At 36.7% G+C, this 13594-nt stretch overlaps 2 protein-coding genes across 3 annotated transcripts in view; one reads left to right on the top strand and one right to left on the bottom strand.

Moving 5' to 3' along the window:
• The window catches only part of KIF3A (kinesin family member 3A), a 143117-nt gene extending 133759 nt beyond the window's left edge, over nucleotides 1–9358 (top strand). Inside the window, exon 18 of the mRNA XM_088798598.1 lies at nucleotides 9322–9358. Within this exon, the coding sequence (XP_088654724.1) occupies nucleotides 9322–9343 (22 nt within the window). The 3' untranslated portion in view covers nucleotides 9344–9358. The remainder of the gene's footprint in view (nucleotides 1–9321) is intronic.
• RAD50 (RAD50 double strand break repair protein) overlaps nucleotides 1–13594 on the bottom strand; it is a 92779-nt gene that overhangs the window by 36800 nt on the left and 42385 nt on the right. For both annotated transcript variants that reach the window (XR_012489778.2, XM_019756106.3), the window contains exons 14-19: nucleotides 8760–8949; nucleotides 8264–8390; nucleotides 7600–7793; nucleotides 5181–5291; nucleotides 4670–4762; nucleotides 4484–4597 (exon numbers count right to left, since the gene is read on the bottom strand). Coding sequence is in view for 1 of the 2 variants with exons in the window: in XM_019756106.3 (XP_019611665.1) it covers nucleotides 4484–4597; nucleotides 4670–4762; nucleotides 5181–5291; nucleotides 7600–7793; nucleotides 8264–8390; nucleotides 8760–8949 (829 nt within the window). In the remaining variant the exon portion in view is untranslated. The remainder of the gene's footprint in view (nucleotides 1–4483; nucleotides 4598–4669; nucleotides 4763–5180; nucleotides 5292–7599; nucleotides 7794–8263; nucleotides 8391–8759; nucleotides 8950–13594) is intronic.

Raw genomic sequence — 13594 nt, 5'->3', positions numbered from 1 at the left:
ATATGGTGATTTGTTTACTGGCCAAAAACTCCCTCACAAACAGTGTTATATGCATTATCGTGATGCATGAACCATGAATTGTTGGCAAAAAGTTCAGGTCATCTAACTTTTTCACACAGCCTTTTCAGCATTTCCAAATAGTAAACTTGGTTAACTATTTGTCCAGTTGGTACAAATTCATAATGAATAATCCCTCTGATATAAAAAAAGGAATTATCCCTCTGATATTATTGCAGTAAGTTCATGAACTTAATTGTCAGACCTTGTATATTCTATAAACTATAAAGTATCAGAAAAAGGCAGGAACAAAAACCAGCTGCAGTTATAGTACACCAGAATTGTTTTTCTATTATACTAGCATTTGACAATGTAGGGTCAAGTTCTACCTCTGTTACTATTTTCTTTTTTTTTTACTTTGGGTAGTAAGTTAGGTCACCTCCAGTTCTCTTCATCTGAAAAATGAGGGAGGCAGATTATTAAACTTCCAAAATTTTTTTCTGTGGACTAAATTTGGTAGGGTGTCATCATGTACATAAGCTACTACTAGGCTCCTCAATTCTTAAATATTAATCCCTATCATCCAGCTCAGATGACAGTTAATGCATGCAGCTGGCCACCTAAAGGAAACATAAAAATGAGCTGTATTCTAGGTACCTATGATGGAGCAATACACTGAATAGACTACAGTCCAATATCCACCAAACGTCTGGTTGGGAAAAATGCCTTTTATAGAGGATTGTCTGAAAGCTATGCAGCACTCTAGCTCAGTTATTAATAGTTATAGATATACATCAAAACCCTTGAAGGTATTAATGCCTCTGCCCATGCCCCAGAGATCCTGATTTACTGGTCTGGAATAGAGACATAAACGTGTATTTTTAATAATCCAGGTGATTTTTTAAAAAAATTGAGATGTAATTCATATACCATAAAATTCACCATTTAAAAGTATACAATTCAGTGGTTTTAGTATATTCATAAGGTTGAATAGCCATCACCACTAATTCCAGAACATTTTATCACCCCCAAAAGAAACACCATACCCATTAGCAGTCACGCTCTAATCTCTTCTCTCTCCTTCCCTCCAGTTCCTGGCAACACTAATCTGCTTTCTGATTTGCCTATTCTGTACATTTCATATAAAGAGAATCATACAGATGTGGTCTTTTGTGATTGGCTTCTTTCACTTAGCATAATATTTTCAAGGTTTGTCCATGTTATAGTATATATCAATATTTTCTTTTTATGGGTGAATAAATTTTATAGGTCAGTTTGACTGGGCCATGGGATGCCTAGACATTTGGTCAAACATTATTCTGAGTGTGTCTTTGAGGGTGTTTCTGGATAAGATTAACATTTGAACTTAGGACTGAGTAAAGCAGTTTGCCCTCCCTAATGTGGGTGGGCCTCATCCAAACAATTGAAAACCTGACTATTAGGTCTCAGAGACCTTGACTTACAGACAGAGCTATGTCTGCAAGAAAACAACAAAATGTCTGTTGGCCTGCACCTACAGACAGAGCCAAATCTGCGATAACAGAAAACGCCACAAAACAGCTACTGGCTTGCAGGCAAGTCAGCATTTTCTGTCCAAACAGTGCTCCCCTGTCAGCACAGCCCCTTATAAAAACCCTCCTCACCCCCTCCCTCGGGGCTGCACGTCTCCTTTAGGTGTGCAGCCCGGACTGTAGCGGTCTTTGCTCAGTCTGATACACTTTTCTGTCTTACAATAAAAACTTTCTTAACTTGCCTGACCATGCATGTTCTTTTACTGGCCGACCTATCACTGACTATCATAAAAAAGTTGAGTAAGAGGTAACTCCTGCCTGACTGTGTGAACTGGGACAGTGGTCTCTGCCTGCCTTTGGACTCAAATTGAAACCTCAGCTGTTCTTTGGCCTACTGGCTCTCCTGCTTCTCAGGCCTTCAGATTCGGACAGGAACTGTAACATCAGCTGTCTCCTGAGTCTTCAGCTTTCCAACTACAGATCTTAGGACTTCTCAGCCTTCACAATCATGTGAGCCAATTCCTTACAAGTTTATATGTGTGTGTGTGTGTGTCTGTGTGTATGTGTGTGTGTATACACACACACACATTCATTCATCCACCCATATCCTGTTGTTTGTTTCTCTTGAAAACCCTAATACATATGATATACCACACTTTGTTTATCCATTCATCAGTTGATAACCATTTGGGTTATTTACATATTTTGACTATTATGAATAATGTTGCTATGAACATTCTTATACGAGTTTTTATGAGAACGTATGTTTTAAATTTTCTTGGTTAAGTTCTTAGTAGTGGGAAAAAACAGATATTTGTGATGAGTGCCCCTCTCTAACCTTTGCTCTCTAAATATTCTAACATTTATTGTAGACTCCAGTTACACCACCCTCTATGGAACCTCATCAACGGATGATAAAGATCCTAAAACACACTTTAAAAAAATAGCCCCATGAAGTTTGCTGAAGACATAGTTTTTATCAATCTATAGTGTCTTCCTTCTGTGACTGCCTATGAAGACATTTTTCTCTGCTCTCAGTACAGGGAACTGGTTTCCTTTTAGCTTTGAGACAATGTGAACCTTAACTAATTGTAACTTCCTTTCTTCATATGACTACTAGAATCTTTAGCAAGCATATCAGATTTCACGGCCTACATTTTATCTACAATAAGTTTTCACTTGTCATCAATAGGTTCTGCAACTTTAAGTCAAATGATATATAACAAAACCAATTTTACTACATAGCTTAAATGATATATCACTGGTTAAGTTCCTAGGTATCTCATCAACATTACAATGAAACAATGTTATTCAAGGATTTGTTGTACTTAACGGCTCTCCTTGTCTCATTTTCCCATTAATTTAAAATGTTATTTGGCATTGCTCTATGTATATAACTTAGTAAATGATTTCTGGAACAAAGTAGGTTATAGAAGTAAACTAATACAGTCAGAACCTCTAAGTTTAGAACATCAACATGAAAAGGACCACAGATTGGTAAATCTTACTCATCTTAGTATACGTATATGGAGAGATATTACTGATTTATAGATAGTGATTTTAAATAGGGAACCCACATATAAGCTAGTACTAAGTATTTTGTTATATATGCATCATAAATTTATATATTCAGCATATATTAGACGGCAGAGATTTAATTTACCTCTGACTCATATTCATATATTTGAAATTCCTGGCACTACAGTCAGAGATCCTCTAAAAAGCTGATGTGGCTAATCTTCAGAGAATTTAACAACCACTTATAACCAAGTGATTAAAGCATTCAAATAGCAAATTTTGTTTAAAACAGCAGGAACAGAGAAATTGTATACAGTTGACCTTTGAACAACACAGATTTGAACCGCACACTTATATGCAGATTTTCCCCAAAAAATACCTGTACTTTTTTCAATGACGGTTGGGAGCGGATGCAGAGGGTCAACTGTATGCACTGATCTATACCATTTTATACAGGAGATTTGAACATCCTCAGGTTCTGGTGTCTGTGTGGAGGAGGAGGGAGAGGGTTTCTGGACCAATCCTCCACAGATACTGAGGGTCAACTAAGTTTTGGGGGAGTCAAAAGTTATACACGAATTTTTCACTGTGTAGGGCATTGGTACCAACCCCTGCATTGATCAAGGATGAATCGTAGTTTTTAAAGGTATATTAACTATCAGGCTTGCATAAGGCATGTTGAAGATAGTTTCTCAATATGATTTTAATTATATTATGGAAATCAATTTAATACAGAAAAATAAATGCTAGAGGAATCAACTAAAAGATGATTTAATATATATTTTACCTACAGACAACTTTTAAAAATATATTATTATACCTCAATCCCTGTTTTGTGTGATTTATCCTATATAAAAATATGTAAGAAAAAATAGATATATGTAGGATATTTACTGCCACAGTTTGCAATAAGGAAAAAAGTAATCAAGTAAGTTATGGTACATATAACTAAGTTATATGGTACATACAAGTAAGTTACATATAAGTAAGTTCTGGAATATTTTATAATCATTAAAAAGAATATTATGAATCTGTGAATTGAGTTGATAGGTAAACTCAAATTGCAAGTGAAAAAAGCAAGGTGCAGAATATGTGTGGTATGAGCTCAACTGTAGAAGTAAACATACCTACACACACACATATATTATCTATCTATCTGCTGGTATATGAATAAGAAACTCTTTAATAACAAACAAAAAGCTGTAACAGTAATGACGTCTAGAAGTGAGATTGAAATTAGCAGAAAGGGAGGGATACTTTTAATTGTAGGCTTTTATGTTTAAATTTTTACCAATAGATTTTTTTATTGAAAATAAAATAAAAAAGAATATGTTATTAGAATTGATTTTATCTATTATTTGAATTTCTACTTAATGGACCTATTGAAAATAAAAGTACAAAATGAAGAATATTATTGGTCTAAGTGATACCAAAAGCCATAAACCAAAAAGACCTACCTTCTGTGTATCGATATCTTGCCTCATGATTCCCATTTCCTTATTTATCTTTTCTTTGTGTTGCTCACAGTCACTTAGTTGAAGTATTACTTTATTAAGTTCAGTTTCTTTTTGCTACAAAGAAGAAAATTCTTTAAGCACAAGAAATAAAAATATAAACAAATAAAGTTTTAAGTTCTTAATTACCTTCTTATAGTCGTCTTTCCCATCTTGAATGTAATTCTCAATGTTTTTCACATAAACATGAATATTTTTAACGTTCTCTTTAATGTCATTCATCTGTAGAAAAATATTTATTAAATATAGACTGGTTGAGGACCAGGGCATTTAAGATTTATTTCCAAGGAAATATATTTAAGTAACAAAAACTTAATTAGGAGAGCACAGTAAAGCACTGGCTTGGAAGTTAGGAGCCTTGGGTTCTAGTTTTCATCACCAGCAAATTTTATGATCTCAGACAATTCCCTTTATAACCTATGGGATTGGATTAAACAGTCTCAACTTCTATTTTAGGTCAAGAAGCAAACTAAGTTTAATCCTTATTTTAACAAGAATTTTTAAGGTCAAGATTATATCACAAATCTAAGAGTACTGTATCTTATCATGTTAATTTCATGTGACATAATGGTGTCCAACATGGTGCTGTGAACACAATGTTAGTATATATATTTGGTGAGAAACATATAAATGATCTTACTTTATCCTGTGTTACTTTGTTGCTTGTATTTTTTTTGTAGATTAATTCTTCTTTTTCCTGCTGGAACTTTTCCAATGTTGTTTCCAACGGGCCTACCTGCTCTTTAGCATCCTAAAAATATAAAAAACAAAGGCTTATATATATTCCATTATCTTATTTCGGATATCAAGATTTTACAGTCATAAAAGCACTTTCCTATGTGCCAGGGTTTAAAAATCAACTCATTTGCTTCTTCCAACAACCCTACGAGGAAGGTACCATTACTTTCATCCCACAGTTCAGATGAGCAAACAGGCATAAAATATCTGTCCAGAGTCACAACAGCCAGTAAATAAAGGAGCCAGGATTCAAATCCCATCCAGCTCCCAAGTCTCTCTCTGAGCCACCGCGATATACTGCCTCAGCCACTGTCTCAATTCTTAATCTACATCATGTACTCCCAATTATATGAGCATGTGGCTTCAGGTTTAAGTTTTTATGAGTTTGCAGGGGCCCAGCCTGTGTGACCAAAGAACAAGGAAGCTCATTCACTCCATACCTCTCTTTTATAGGGGGGAATATGACTGTAAAGGACACTGTTGTCCTTAAGCTTAGTTTGCTAAGACCAACTAGTATTTTACGGTAAGAAAAATGTACTAGTACACAACTATATTAATGTGTACACACCAATGTTGGAAGGAAAGGGGCTTTTAAGTGACAAACTAGTTTACTAATCAGAAATCTGCATTATTTAGCCTTGTAATATCTCTACAGCATATTATATGATAACCATTCAAAACAATAATGCTCGGGCCGGCCCGGTGGCTCAGGCGGTTAGAGCTCCATGCTCCTAACTCCGAAGGCTGCCGGTTCGATTCCCACATGGGCCAGTGGGCTCTCAACCACAGGGTTGCCGGTTGAACTCCTCGAGTCCCACAAGGGATGGTGGGCTCTGCCCCCTGCAACTAAGGTTGAACACGGCACCTTGAGCTGAGCTGCCTCCCAGATGGCTCAGTTGGTTGGAGCATGGGCTCTCAACCACAAGGTTGCCAGTTCAATTCCTCGAGTCCCGCAAGGGATGGTGGGCTCTGCCCCCTGCAACTAAGGTTGAACATGGCACCTTGAGCTGAGCTGCCTCCCAGATGGCTCAGTTGGTTGGAGCGCATCCTCTCAACCACAAGGTTACCGGTTTGACTCCCGCAAGGGATGGTGGGCTGTGCCCCTTGCAACTAGCAATGGCAACTGGACATGGAGCTGAGCTGTGCCCTCCACAACTAAGACTGAAAGAACAACAACTTGACTTGGAAAAAAAGGCCTGGAAGTACACAGTGTTCCCCAATAAAGTCCTGTTCCCCTTCCCCAATAAAATCTTAAAAAAAAAAAAAAAAAAAAAAAGAAAGAAAAAAAAAAAAAAAAAAAAAAAAAAAAAAAAAAAAAAAAAAAAAAAAAAAAACAATAATGCTCAAACATTTTAAGAACCTGAAATATCTAATGAATCCACAAAGGTAGAAAAGAATATTTAGTATTACCTCAATGCAGGTGTATTTTATCGTATTGGGAAGTGAATGGGGTAGTGTGAAGTCAAATGTAGTCGATGTCGGAAGACCTAGTATCTGAAATTAACCCTGCTATTCTTACTTAGCTGTGTGAACTTGAGGAAGTCACGGGACATCTAAAAGTCTCAATTTCATTTTCTGTAAAAGGGGATTTAGTCACATATCTAAAGAGGGTTACTGAGACACTAAGTGGCTTATTGTCAAAGTGTTTTATAAACACTAAAAATTATACAAATGTAAGGTAGTACTATTTTATATCATACTCTAAGCCTCTGATACTTTGTAATCTAAAAATACTTAAGAACATTTATAGTAACTGCAGATTCAGTAATATATTTAGTGCTTACTAAATGTATATAATTATGAAAACCTACGTAAGATTGTTATTTCTAAAACTGTTCAAAAATGTAATTGGTTGGGTCTTAGATTTGATTAATCAAGATGAGGGATTCCAAACGGGTTCCACTCCATGTAGCAACTAAGTGCCTGTTCACTGTTTTGGGAAGGATTCCAAGACTACATCTGAAATCAAATAGGAAAGGTGCTATGACTGAGAGGCAGTGTCTGACGTGTATATAGAATCTGTAAATAAGACAAAGCTCCCATACAAGCAGAAATCCTTATACAGAGTTAGCCACCACCTCCAATAACAGGAAGTTCACTAAATTAACCAGGCAGCCAATGCTTCCTTATTATGACCGAAATCCTTCTCCCAGAAATCTTTACCTGTTAGTACAAGCTCTGTCACCCAGGAGCCACACAAAGAATTACTATACCATTTTCATTTTATCCTTACAGTAACTATAATTCTAATTACTACAATACTAAGAACATTTCATACATTTGAACTAATTTTAAAAACAAACATGTACGAATATTCTTACCTTTATCTCTCTGTGTAAGGACTGAACTTCAGTGGATAATTCCACAGACTGCTCCTCCAGTTGCTGACGACGTTGTAAATTAGTGGATATCTGAAGTTTCTCTGATTTGAGTTCATTTGTGACACTTTTTAGGTGCTGAATCTGTTCCTGCTGGTCCTGTATAAGCTTACGATTCAATTCAATCTTACTGGAAACTACAGAAAAATGTATTGACACAGTGATTAATGTGAGGGTACAGAAAATGCTATGAGCAGCATCCTTCCAGTTTTATAGGTCTATTGAATCCACAAAGGCTGGTTTCTATGGGTCCCACCTACTGCAACAAAAGTGCCACAAGAACCCTGCAGCCCCCAAACCAGCTCTCTGTCCTCTCCTGGATGATGAGTATCAAATGAGCTGTCCTCTTTCTCAGTCATACCTGCCCTGTGGGTATGACTGAGAAAGAGGACAGCTCATTTGATACTCGTCATTCAAAATGTGTTGTGCAAAGAGAGGAAACTGAGGAGTAGTGATGCTTCTGAGAAAAGAGAGTGCATACACTGCAGGCTGGAAGGAAGAAAGGCAAGTTCCTTGTCTATATAACAGGTGTAACATTTATGGTAACAAGCATATGCTGGAAGTGTTGACGTCTTTAATGGGAAAGGGAGGAAATAGACTGTATTACCTGTATCTAATTTGTGTTGTTTTTCTTGTTTTTCCTGGTTTACTTGTTGAACAGTTCTATCCAAGTCTAATCCTTGTAGCTTAGCTGCTTGTTGTGCAATTTTTCTTTCAACGTCTTTAAGTTCCATCTTAAGAATAAAACAGTATTTCCTTTAAGAAACTTACTACATTGTCATTACTCAAAAATCTTTAAAAATTAATTGCTATTATTTTTTAATCTAAATTTACAACTACTTTGAGATCAATTTGAACAAAGTTTAATAGGATGAAAATGAAGTTAATTTTTAATAATTTCAATGATGTAAGCAAAAGCAAGCAGACTGAAAATGAAAATAAACAAGACTACTAATTCCTCATAATCTATGAATAATTTAGGATGGGGAACTCTAAACACAATCTGTGCCTGAATAGTGGCTACTGTTCTTAACACTCTCACACTTCACACTCAAACCACCATGAAACAAGTTTTATTCTACCTCAAACTACAGTAAACTTACCTGGAACCTCTCCATAATTGTAACATCTGTCAGACACACTTTAGCACTTTCTTCTTCAGGCATTATTGTACCCAAGAGTGTTTCCTGTTCTTCTATGTCATTCTTTAGGCGCTGTATGTCTCTATTGACATTCTGCAGTTTGTTTCTTAATTCTGGTATTTCCTTCTCTTTCAAATCAATTATGCTTTGCCTAAATAGAAAACACAGTTAAAAATTAAGTTATCTATTGTTTTCTCAAGAGACGGAGGTTATGTATTTTTGGCAATAATATCACAGAAGCGATACTATACCCTTCTCAGGGCATCATATCAATGGGTACATGATGTCAGTATGACTTATTACTGGAGATGTTAAACTCACTCACTTGGTTAAGATGGTGTCAACCAGATTTATCCATTATAAAGTTACTATTTTTCTTTTTGTAATTAACAAATATCTTAAGAGATACATCGATTGAAACTATGTAATTATCCTGTTTCTCCTCAAACTTTTGCCCATTGATTTTAGTATCCACTGGTACTTGTTGCTCATAACAATTATTACTATGTTGTTTTCCAAACAGCTATATTCTACAAATTAACTGACAACACTCATCAAAAGTGTCAAGATGATGAAAAACAAAGACTGAAGAACTGTTACAGACTGCAGGAGCCTAAGGAGAGATAATAACTAGATGCAGTGTGGGATTCTGGATTGAGTCCTGAAACAAAAAAAAGACATTTATGAACAGACTGCTGAAATTCAAATACGGTCTGTAGTTTAGTTAATAGCATTCTACCAATGTTAATTTCTTGATAATTGTATTACAGTTACATAAATTGTGATCATCAGAAGTTAGGTGAAAGGTTATGCGTGAATTCTCTGTACTATTTTTGTAATTTTTCTGTAAGTCTAAAATTTTTTTCAAAATAAAAAGTAAAAAAAGTGATGGAAAGAAGGAAGGAAACCGTATAGCCAAATGCTACATTGGGGTTTACGGCACAAAAACTGTTAACTCAGTTTACTGCTGCTATTCTAGCTAATATGACAGTTACTATATATATGTTTGTTCTCATTATTTTATTAAACAACCCTTTTATGGTTAAGTAGAGAAATAATAAGAGTAGACAAAATTCACACTAAAAACATTTGTCTTAAATCTTGGCAGCCCAGTAGCGCTAACTAGGGAGAATTTTTTCCATTTTGCCTTCTAAATTCAAGATGTCTGAGATGACCTGGGCCTATGGAACAGAGCTATTCCCTGATACTGGAACACAGTGCCTTCCCGGAAGCTTATCAAATCCCACCCAATCTTCAAGGCAGTCTAGTCTCTCTTCCTAGAAGTCTCCTCTCAGAACCAGCTTTTACTTGTCTCTTCCTTCTCTGACTGTGTACACTCACTTCATTACCACCCAGCTTAGCACTTGAGCATTGTCTTTCTCATATAGTTTCTTCTTTTCCTGGTTTAGTGTCCTTTAAAATTTTTTTTCAATTATAGGTCACATAAAATATTAGTTTCAGGTGCACAACACAGTGATTAGACATTTACATAATTGAAGAAGCTGCTGACACCTCTAAAACAATAAAACTTGTATTTTATCTTTTAAAAAAGCTATCAAGTTTATTTCAGAAAAATTCCAAATTCTTAATTAAAGTTAAATTAGTACAATAAATTGAATTGGTTTCTAATGGGAGTCTTATAATAAACTAAGGGAAAAACTAGAAACTCAGGGGTTAGCTCTTGCCTACTGCTATTGAGTTAATGTTTTTTAAAAAGTCTATACTATGACTAAAAAATGCCAACCTGAATTGATTTGTGACAACAGAAGACCTATAATTTTTTACACCACAGAAATGAAAAAAATTCCAAGTAAATCTGAAGGCATGCGATTATGAGTAACTCCATGCTCTCGTCACTTCCTAAATGCTGTGATCACAGACCACAAGTTAGCCTTAAATTATGTGCGCAGTACCTAAAAAGTGACACAGCTATGATAGCCAAATGACAGTCAAGCATTAACTTCACTGGGGACATCTTTGTGGAGAACTACAGACATCCATTCCCAGTTTGAACCTTAGTTTTACATTTTCACACGCGCACACACACAAAAACCCTTATCGATGTGGTCCAGGTTTTGGTGCTTTCTTTTTTGGTCATTACCTAAGATGTTAAAAATTAAGTATTCTAAGAAAAAGTAAAGATATATCCCGAGAATGGGCTATTGAGACCTATTAGAGTCTCTATTTTTTCAAAATTTTCAGAAAACTCAATTCACCTATTTTTGTGACAGCATTTCTTTTCCAGGGGGATTTTAGTAAAAGAGACCAACACAGATATAGTACTGAAAAAACCTTTGGGAGAAATGGAGAAAAACATTAGTTGAGTTTTTATTTAAATGAGGTGTTACAATAAATGAACCTGAGTTAGTACTAAGTAAAATATAAACAGGTATAGTTTTATCTGACATTTTACTCATGACGGTGGTCTTACACGTATATTAAGTGTTGGTAAGTTTGGGGCTTTAAATGAAAGTATTAGTTTCCTCAAAGAGGATAAGCAAAATTTGTCTCCTTACTACCCCTCTGAGCTCATCTTCAACCATTTTCTCCTTTGGCCGTCAGGTCCAACACGCCTGAGGGATTTTGCACCACCTGGAATGCTCTTCTCCTGGAAGCTGCATGGCTGGCTCCCTCACTTCTTAGATCTCTGCTCAAATGCCACCTTCATCAGTTAACTCCCCTCCTACCACCCCTCAGGTACTATTACCTTACGCTGTATTTTTCCCCACGGCACTGATCATCACCTGACAGACTATATATTTAATTTAGCTTCAGGTCATCTTATTTTATGTGTGGTGACCAGAACGGTACACAGGAGCCACTCCAGATATTGGGGTACTATGTGGATTAAAGTTAGCTACAAATTCTTTGCCACGCCTCCCATCAAGAGGTGAAGTCTGTCCTCCCATTGAATCTTGGCAGGCTCTGTGACTACTCTGACCAACAGAAAACAGCGGAAGTAACAATGTGCCAGTCTCTGCGCCCAAGCCTTAAGAGCCTTGCAGCTTCTCTTTACTGTGTCTTAGAATATTTGATCGTAGGATACGTCCTTTGGTAACACAGCCACTATGCTGCCCAAAGCCCATGACACATGTGGAGGCCATGTGAAGACATTCTGTTTGACAGCTCCAGCTGGGCTCTCAGCATCAACAGTCAGCATCACCGCCAGCTACGTGAGCAAGCCATCATGAATGTCCAGCCCAGGAGAGCCTGGAGAGGACTGCAGCCAACATCTAACTGCCACCACGTGAAAGACCCCAAGTGAGAACCACCTAGCTAAGCCCAATCATTCCACAAAATCCTGAAAAATCATAATAAATCGTTGTTGGGAGGCACTAAGTTTTAAGGAGGTTTGATACACAGCAATAACTAACTGAACCAGATATTACAGTTCTTGTTCATTCAGCAAATAGACACCAAAGTTAAAAACCACAAAGAATTATGGAGGTACAACAATGAATAAACAAGGGGAGCTGCGACAGCAAGTGTCCCAAAATATAAGTGTTGATTTCTGCTATTTAAAATATATCACTATTACAGAACTAAGCTCACATTTCCTCGACATGCACTTTCTACCAACTTTAAATTTTATCTTTTATTTTATCTTTTACTTTTTAAGATATTGCCTTACTCCTCTCCTTCCTTTTCATTTTCATACTACTGCTTTTGTCTCCTTATCATCTCTCTATAGCCCCAATTATTTGGTTTTCACCCTTGATGACATTAGTTATCTACTGCTGCAGAACAAAATAGCCTACAACTTAGCAGCTTAAAACAACAGCACTTATTTCTCACAGATGTGAGAATCAGGAGAGGTATCTGGGTACTTTTGACTCAGGTGTCTTGTTGAAGCTGCAGTCACTTCAAGGTCTGAGTGCTGCAGAATCTGCTTCCAGACGGCACACTCCCTCACATGGCTGTTCCAAGGCCTCAGGTCCTCACCAACTGGGGCCCTCCACAGGGCTGCTCACATGGCAGCTGGCTTCCCCCAGATCCAAAAGAAGAGAAGAGCAGAGCAGGAAGCCTTAGTGCCTTATGTAACCTAATCCCAGAGGGACATGCTATCACTTCTGTTGTATTTTATTGGTTACACAGACCAATCCTGGAACATGAAGACTATAGAAAACTATGAATACCAGGAAGTAGGGATCAGTGGGGCCCATCTTGGAGGCTGGCTACCACAAAGCACACCTTAGACCTGTCCTACATTACCTGAAACTCCTCTTTGGTTTCTAGGATAACATACCTTCTTGGTTTTTCTGCTTCTAGAGTTTTTCTCAGTCTTATCCATTTGATACATTAACATTAATTTTCCTAAAATACACCTCTGATTAAATCCCTCAGAATGGCTACTCATCACCTATCAGTCAGAGTGGTAACTAAGCCTGAATATAGTACAATCCTGTCTTCCCAATTTACGGGAATCAATCCCTACAAATAACTCCCCAAACTCCAGATACTACCTCTATTGTTGTATAGGTCATACTCTCCTTCCCTTTATATTCATTGCTCTCATTTCCTTCTCCCCTTTCCTTCTCTCAACTGGGTTGAACCAACTTCCCTATGGTTTACATTCCCCTTCCTACCTTCTTCTCAAAATCCTATTTTTTTTTTTAAATTCATTGGGGTGACAATTGTTAGTAAAATTACATAGATTTCAGATGTACAATTCTGTATTACATCATCTATAAATCCCATTGTGTGTTCACCACCCAGAGTCAGTTCTCCTTCCATCACCATATATTTGATCCCCCTTACCCTCATCTCCCACGCCCCACCCAAAATCCTATTCTTTA

The sequence above is a fragment of the Rhinolophus sinicus genome, chromosome 5 (genome assembly GCF_057876585.1).
Source record: "Rhinolophus sinicus isolate RSI-liver-muscle chromosome 5, RSI-T2T, whole genome shotgun sequence".
Lineage (NCBI taxonomy): Eukaryota > Metazoa > Chordata > Mammalia > Chiroptera > Rhinolophidae > Rhinolophus > Rhinolophus sinicus.
Note: the sequence above shows the minus strand (reverse complement) of the source record. Positions and strands in the feature narration are given on the sequence as shown.